Here is an 8894-nt window from a genome sequence, read left to right on the forward strand (position 1 = left end):
ATTTCAACCCAGGGAAGAAGATACTATCTATCTACTCTCCTAATCTTATAAACATCTATCAGATCTCCCCTCAACCAGAGAAGACAGTCCAAGTTTGTCCAACCTCTTATTGTTGCACAGGGCTTCTAATCCCGACAGCATCCTAGTAAACCTGCACCCTCTCCAAGGTGTTGACATCCTTCCTATAATGTGGCGACCATTGTAAGCCGTACTCCAGATGCAGCCTAACTAGAGTTTTATAAAGTTGCAACATAACTTCCTGTTTTTTTTTTAACTCATTGAATAATAAAGGTGAGCATGCCATATGCTTTCTTAACCCACCCTATCAAACTGTGTAGCCACTTTCAGGGAGCTATGACCTTGGATCCCATGATCCCTTTGCTCATCAACACTGTTAAGGGTCTTGCCTTAAGTGTACTCTTCCTGCACATTTGACTTACCAAGGTGCAGCACTTCACATTTGGCCGCAATAAACTCCATCTGCCATTTCCCTGCCATATCTGCAACTGAGCTATCCCCATTGTATTCTTTGCCAGTCCTCTATGCTGTCCACAACACTACCAATCTTTGTATCATATTCAAATTTACTAATCCATCCAGCTACATTTTCATTCAGGTCATTTATGTACATCACAAACAGGAAAGGTCCCAGCACAGATCCCTGCAGAACACTACTATTCACAGACCTCCAGCTAGAGTAAGTCCTTTTAACCATACCCTCTGCCTTCTATGGACAAGCCAGTTCTGAATCAAAATGGGCAATTCACCGTACATCTTAATCTTCTGGATGAGCCTCCCATGAGGGACTTTGTCAAACACCTTGTATCCACAGCACTATCACATCAATCACTCTCGTCACCTCATCAAAAAAAACTTAACCAGGTTCCGGAACAACTTCCTTCCAGTTACTCCACTTAAACTTGTTAATCTTGTGCTTCATGATGACTTTGCTCCTAGGAGAACATTTTCCGGTCTAATCATGAAGCTAAAATTGCTTATCCTGGAAACATTGCTAGAGAAGTATTGTAATGTTCAAATAGATAAGTATTGTTTTTCTGTATTTGAAAGCATTTTTTGGATATGTTAAAGAGTTTTGGAAAAGTACAAAATATAGAATTATAAGGATAAGGAATACACTAGGTCCCGTGCAAAGTAGATGTTGGCTTCTTATTATAAAATTATCATGAGATGTAGCTTCCTTCCTACCCACCAATGATAGAAGTGGCAATATTTTTCAGGGATGTAGATTAGCATTCAAGTGCTTTATCTTGATTGGTAATAACAAATCTTATCCCTATTCTGGTGAAGGAGGATACAATGATTAGTTTGGCAGGAAATCTTAGATATGGGTAGTGAGGGCACCTATTGGTGCTGTGGAACATCATGGAATATTGTTGACTTCTAACTGACTTTTCAATATTATTGACAATCCAACTTGAAAAATCAATATTTTAACCAAAGTTCAACTTATGTCACATTACCTCTGGACTTGAAACATATAAACTGAAGATTAACTGCTTTGTACTTTTATATTAAAGTTATTGTAGTTGCCTAACATTTGTAATAATCGCTTAAAGGTATGGTTTTCGAACACCACCCCATCTGGAGTTAAAAGCACGTCCCAAGTTGGGAGAACGTGAAGTTACTATAGCACATGTAACTGACTGGATTGAAAAGAAACTTGAACAAGAATTCCAGGTAAAGAAGTTACTTAGTGTAATAAATGATTTTGTTGCAAATTTGTACATTGTCTTTTTCTTTTCCTTATCCTTAACAGTTTAAATAAGCATATTTGTAATTGTTTACCCAAGGTAGATCACCTAGTAAATAATCTGCAATGATGCATGTAAACTTCATAAAAACCTTCTGTGCACAATGGGAGAGGAGAAAATCAATGTTTTAATTCATTGAAATGGCCTCATTTTACCCCCATTATTATTCTATCTAAGGTGTTTGAGGCCATCTTAAAAACTAAAATAGTTTGAATGTGTGACTAATAATTAAAATAAGCCTATGTACAACTGTAGCTACTGATGACAAAGCTCACTAATATTTATTACTACCTCTGGTTAGATTTAAATAATGTTCATTAAAGTAGTTTTCAATATAATCAGTAAACTGAGAACCAATTGGTTTGAGCACCTGGCTGACTTTGTTCTGACTTCTAGCTGCAATATTAGAGGTTCAGTTTGAGGTATGAAAATGAAATTAATAAGTTTGTTTCTAGCATCCTTGACAGGTAATAAATGTTTACCTTCTCAAAAGAATTCTTCAAATAAGAGTTTATTCAAAATCATTTGTGTTTGTATTCCAAAACTTAAGTCAGTTTTTCAGTACCTCGCTCATGTAAAAATAGTGCTTTTTGCTGGATTCACTGTTCTCCACCAGGTGTTGAAGCTTTATCAGAACTTAAACTGCTAATCCTATATGTAAGACCATAGGATATAGAAGAATTAACATTCAGCCCTTTGAGTCATCTCTGTCACTCTTATTAATTCTTCTCAACCTCATTATTTTCCCTTCTCCCCATAATCTTTGATGCCCTTAGTAATCAAGAACTTAACAACCTCTGTTTTAAATATACCCAACGACTTGGCCTCCGCAGCAATAAATTCCACAGATTCACCACCCACTGACTAAAGAAATTTCTCCTCATCTCAGTTCTAAAGAGTTGCTCTTTTACTCAGAGGCTGGATCCTTTGGTCCTAGACTCCCACTACTAGCAACAATCTCTCCACGAACACTCTATCTAGGCCTTTCAATATTTGATAGGTTCAATGAGTTCCTTCCCCTCATATACTCCAGAAAATATAGACCCAGAGTCATCAAACACTCCTTGTCCATTAATCCTTTCATTCTTGGGACTATTCTTATAAAACTCCTCTGGATCCTCTCGAACACCAGCACATCCTTAAATATGAGGCCCAATACTCCAAATGTGTGTGACCAATGCCTTCTAAAACCTCAGCATTACATACTTGCTTTCATATTTTAGACCTCTTGAAATTAATGCTGACATTTGTCTTCCTTACTACCAAATTAACCAAGTCAAATGGGGAGGGAAATCAGAAATTAGAGGTGCAAAGGGACATGGGAGTCCTAGAACTCCCAAGCCCCTCTGCAACTCTATTTTCTGATTTCCCTCCCCATTTAGAACATAGTCTGCACCTGTATTCCTTTTACCAAAGTGGATGATCATAGACTTCTATGCTGTATTCCATCTACCACTTCTTTGACCATTCTCCCAACCTATCCAAGTCCTTCTGCAAACTCCGTTTCCTCAACACTGCCTGCCCCTCCACCTGTATCAAGTGCAAATTTGACCACAAAGCCATCAATTCTGCGATCTAGATCATTAATATATAATGTGAAAAGTAGCGGAGCCAACACCGACTGACCCCTGCAGAACACACTAGTCACCGGCAATAAATCTTGTTGACTGTGCATTACAGGTAAAGAAGCTAGATGACCGATGTTTGATACCCTTAATTTATTTTTTTTTAAATAATTTTGCAGAAAATTTTTGTAATGCCAAATATGGATGATGTGTACGTTCCAATAATGCACTCAGCCATGGATCCACGTTCATCCACAGTGTGGCCTTCAAGGGAGACACAGACCGAATTTGCTGAGCGACAGTAATGTATGGAACTTTTGTTTACAGTATTATGAAGTTGCTGTTCATGTGCTTTCAGATGTGGCGTCTGTCTTTTGGAACCATTTGTGCCACTATTGTTTCCAGGAATACTTGCGATCTGTTGTACTCAGTTTGTGCAGTTTGCTAAGTGTGTGACTTTTTTCTGTGTTATTGTTAAACAGCTAATATTGTTATACCCTGTTAATTTCTTGGCCATTCCAGGAAAATAAAAGCCTCAATATATATAGAGAGACTATATGTAACTGTACGTGTAAATGACTTTTTGGCATGAAATGCTTCAGTTTAGTGAGGCCCTCATAGGCCTGAGGGAAGATTTCCAGACATGTGATTGTATGGTTGCCTGAGGTAACCTTGATGCAGCTGCAGAAATGATGCATGAATGCTTTACTGAGATTGAGTATTTATAATGCATCACGAAAATGATAAAGCTGGTCTCTAATTGCTAATTTTATGTAATTTCTCATTGCTTTGTGGTGGTTAATCATTAGAAATATTTTTGCAACTGCATTCTCTTTTTCTGAAGGATTCTGCAGTCCTGCACACAGTTGTTAAGTATACAGGTGTGAGAAAAATCAATTTTATCCAATTATATCTGGTTGACATAATATCAATTGCGTGGGAAATTCCTTTATCTATAAAATGTTAAGTGCTAATCAAATGCACAATATAAATGGATATACTCCTATTACCCTATTCAGGATAATTATACAACCCATTTCAACTCTTAATATCTTCATCTTTAGTTCATGTGATCAACAATTGGCAACCAGCTCCTGAATTATTCAACTTTGGTGTGGGTATTTGTGGGAAAACACTGTATGAAAGGCATTGGGATTAAAGGTTATTTTTTTAAAGTTTAAAATTTTTGCATTATGAACTGTTAACCACTCCTTAAAATGTCATAATACATCTCTAACCCTTTAGTAATATCACAAATATAATCCCTTAATTCTTAAGTGATATAGGTAATTATGATGTATAATAGTTGGAAGAGGCATATGAGCTGGTGGGTTTGTTGAGAATTTTATTTCCCCATGGCAGAGAGATCTCAGATCAGAGACAAGCCAGCCCATAGCATATGAACGGGCAATGTAATGCTGCACCACTTCTCAGCCATTTTCTTAGCATTATATTGCAACAATGAATTTGCTTCAAAAGGTTGCATGTGCTTAGTCATTGGCTAATAGCAGACAATTGCAGTTGTATCACTGTTTACTCTTAGAGGTGGTGCTGTCTGCAAGAAAGTACTGAATAAATGGGCAAATGATAAAAAGCTCTTGCAGCTTTTGTAGTGATGGATGGAGTTTGAAAGAAAAGTTATCCATTTGTCCAAACTTAAAGGCTTTCTGTTCAAATCTTTTAACAAATTTGAAAATTACTGCATTTTTCTAGGAAACCATAAGATGTTACAGAAGCAAATATGACTTAATTAAGATGTCCATCAAGTTTTAAAACAAGTTTTCTATGGCTCCCATATGTGAGCATATATTCTGTTATCGTTTTACTTGGGCCTCTTGGTTGTAGCATTTCTATGTAAAGTGTTCAAAAATTTCATTATTGTATTTCAGTGCCATTATGTCAGTGGTTATAATTTGTTTTGATTATTTTGTATTGTTTCATTATGAATTTCTTGAGCTACTTGTATGTTATCCCAATTGTAGATTTTCAACGTGTATAAATTGCCATTCACTACATGAAGTGCAAATTGATAATGAAGAATCCACCACATGAAGGATTTGGCAAATCATCTTTCAAGATGAAGTGACTTTGAGAAACTTGACCATTTGCAGAATGTTGAATTAAAACTAAGTAATATATTTTAAGAAGTGTATAAAATTGTATTTTTAATTTTGTATATTTGTTTTAATTTAGATCTGCAGATAAAATATGGCTTTGTTTCTATTGCCAGGAATACAGTAGCTACACAGTTTTACTGTGTTCCCACATTCTTGCTTTGTTCTATTACTTTAGTAGGCAATATTTGCCTGCTGGAAGAAAATCTCTGCATGTCTTGTTGTAGTTGGGCCATTTAGGTGGTCTGAAATCAGTGTGCAATAATAAATTGAGTCCAAGGACTAAATGCACTATGCATAATCAAAATTAAATAAAATTATTATTAAACTGTCATTGTACTTCACATAATCAAATTAACATTGTGAAGAACTGGCTTGCTATGTTTTATTTAATAAATTCTTCATTCTAGCTAAATAATTTGTTTCTTTTGCTACTGCACTTGTGTAATAAGGGAATATCTTAGAGAACCAGAAAGACTTTATAGCACATTTACAAATATTCAAAATCATTCCAAGATTTTCAACTCTTATATATGTAAGTTCGTTCCATATACTGTTCAGTGTGTATTATGGTTCTTCCAGATATTTGAATGTTATATTTAAATATAAAATTGATGAGGAAATGTTCCAAGTTTGCTGTTTTGCATACTTGGCATAAAGGGGATTGGTGAGAACCATCCAAATTTAAACAGCCTATGTTTTTCTAGCCTTTGCTCATCACACAGAACTCTAAAGTTATCCTTGTGACTTGTACACAAACTGGAAGTTGTAGAGATATCAAACCAGATCGTTCAACTTCTGGGTTAGCAGTTTCACAGGTAACTGATGATACTTAATTTCTAGTTGGAATGTGTCTGTGTCAATAATTGAATCAGATTGCCTATCTGGCAGTGAAATATGTTGTTACCTGCTGATTCTATACTCTTCACTGCTATTGCTCAATGTGCCTGGATCAGTGAACAGTGAGAAGCCTCTTGTTGAGACCAGCGGAAGGAGCAGGATTTCAGTGGGAGTTGAGCTGTTGGGGAAGGAGTATAAACTTGTGCTTTGGTTTCCTGATGGGGTAGAAGGATGAAATATTCATGTGTTTAATGAGAATAGTCAGTTTTATTTCTTTGAATATACCTTCTCCAGATGATTGTTAACTTTTTTACTGAGCAGTGTCCCTATTTGGACTAATTGGGTGTAGGAGATCACACCCAACCCTAAAAGGATGCAGCTAAGAAATGTCATTCTGGATTTCCCTACCACTCATATGTGACCAAACTAGTCATCGAGATGTGCAGGGGCCACTTGTGGCTTCCTCTGGGTGTCAACCATTGAATGACAGAGGCCCAGCAAGGATAACATGCAGTGTCTTCAGATGTAGTGAGATGATTAAGCCCCTTTCTGTATTAGTTGATAGGATTTCTAATTTGTTATCCATTTCTATTTGTTGCTGTTGTGGCTAATATTCCATTGTTTCTGAAACGAAGTCTGGAATTTGCTATAAAATTCTAGCAATTCAGCATGGATCGAAGTTCAGGACTTGGGTTAACTATACATATTCAGAAGTCACAACTTTGACTTCTGGTGTTGGGTGACATAAGATACCCAGATGCAGTTCTACCCATGGTGTTCAATAACAGATCTCAATCTTCCATTCAGCAAAATTTAACTTGTGAAATCACTTATTGGATCAACTACCTCATGAAATTTTAAGGGGGGTTGTATAGTAAGGAAGGCTGTAGAAGGAACAGGGTGATTTTTTTTTTAAAAAACTGACTTTGTTAAAAGCAGTCTTACAAACATTAAGAGTAAAATGACCAATGACAATTTTTTTAAAAAAGGGTTTCAGCAGCTGGCAAAGCTGTATAGATGTGTCTTTGTTGGCTGTGTAAAATTGGGGAGGTGGAGCTGAGCTTGAACCTCAACCTGAGATGTTGATATTTCACACGCACAGTGGGCTGGCCTCAAACTCAAAACAGCTTGCTGTAAGGAAAAGTCCTGTGTGATCACTGCAGGCAGTGGAGTCAGGCCAGTAAATCTGACCCAATCTACAATGAACCTTGTATTAAAGGTCAAACATAAAGATTAGCTTTATTTATCCATAACACACAGGAGCAGAATTAGGCCATTCAACCCCTCAAGTCTGATCCAACATTTAATCATGGTTGATCTATTTTTCCTCTCAACCCCATTCTCCTACCTTCTCCCCATAACCTCCCACGGCCTGACTAATCAAGAACCTATCACCCTCTGCCTTAAATACATCCAGTGACCTAGTGGCCACAGTCACCTGTAATAACGAATTCCACATATCTACATTCTTCTTCTGGCTGAAGAAATTGCACCTCATCTGTTCTAAGTGGACATCCCTCTGTTTTGAGGCTATGCCCTCTGGTCATACACTCCTCCACACTATGGAAAATATCCTCTCCAGATCCACTCTTTGTAGGCCTTTCAACATGCAATGGGTTTCAATGAGATCCCCTCAAATTTTTCGAAATTCCGGCAAGTACAGGTCCAAAGCCATGAAATGTGCCTCATACATTAACCCTTTCCTTCCTGGAATAATTCTCGTGAACCCCCTCCAATGTCAGCATGTCCTTTCTTAGATAAGGGGCCCAGATCTGCTCACAGTACTCCAAGTGAGGCCTTATCAGTGCCTTATACAGCCTCAGCATTATACCCTTGATTTTGTATTCTAGTCCTTGCAAAATGAATGCTAACATCGCATTTGCCATCCGCACCACCAAGTCAACTTGCAAGTTAACTGTTAGGGAATCCTGCAGGAAGACTTTAGAATTTTCTTCCTGTTTAGAAAATAGTCTACGCTTTTGTTCCATTTACCAAAGTGCATGAGCATGTACTTCCTGACACTATATTCCATCTGCCACTTTGCCCGTTCCCCTAATCTGTCTGAGACAAATCCTTCTACAGCTTCCCTGCTTTCTCAACACTACCTGTCCCTCCACCTATCTTCATATGATCTGCAAACTTGGCCACAAGGCCACCAATTCTCTCATCCAACTCATTGACTTACAATGTGGAAATTGGAGGTCCAGCCACTGACCCCTGTGGCACACCACTAGTCACTGGCAGCCAACCAAAAAGGCTCTCTTTATTCCCACCCTTTGCCTCTTGCCAAACAGCCAATTACCTATCCATGCTAATATCTTTACTGTACTGTAATACCATGGGCTTTTGTGTCAAATGCCTTCTGAAAACCCAAGTACATAATCAGCCAATTCATATTTGTCTATCCCACATGTTATTTCCTCAAAGAATTGAAAGATTTGTCAAGCGAGATTTTCCCTTGAGGAAGCCATGCTGATTTTGGCCTATTTTACCATGTGCCTCTAAGTACCTTGAGACCTCATTCTTAACAATCAACTTAAACATCTCCCAGCTACTGAGATTAAGTTAATTGGCCTATAATTTCCTTTCTTCTGCCTTCCTCC

General features: G+C 37.5%; 1 protein-coding gene across 5 annotated transcripts in view; it reads left to right on the forward strand.

Annotated features, from left to right (window-relative positions):
• tex2 (testis expressed 2) overlaps positions 1-5783 on the forward strand; it is a 97995-nt gene extending 92212 nt beyond the window's left edge. For 4 of the 5 annotated variants that reach the window (XM_063030638.1, XM_063030637.1, XM_063030636.1 and 1 more), the window contains exons 11-12: positions 1578-1698; positions 3517-5783. In XM_063030638.1, the coding sequence (XP_062886708.1) occupies positions 1578-1698; positions 3517-3642 (247 nt within the window). In that variant the 3' untranslated portion in view covers positions 3643-5783. The remainder of the gene's footprint in view (positions 1-1577; positions 1699-3516) is intronic. The other variant, XM_063030639.1, reaches the window with a different exon arrangement.
• The last annotated feature ends 3111 nt before the right edge of the window (positions 5784-8894 follow it).

This window comes from Mobula hypostoma, chromosome 22 (assembly GCF_963921235.1).
Source record: "Mobula hypostoma chromosome 22, sMobHyp1.1, whole genome shotgun sequence".
NCBI lineage: Eukaryota > Metazoa > Chordata > Chondrichthyes > Myliobatiformes > Myliobatidae > Mobula > Mobula hypostoma.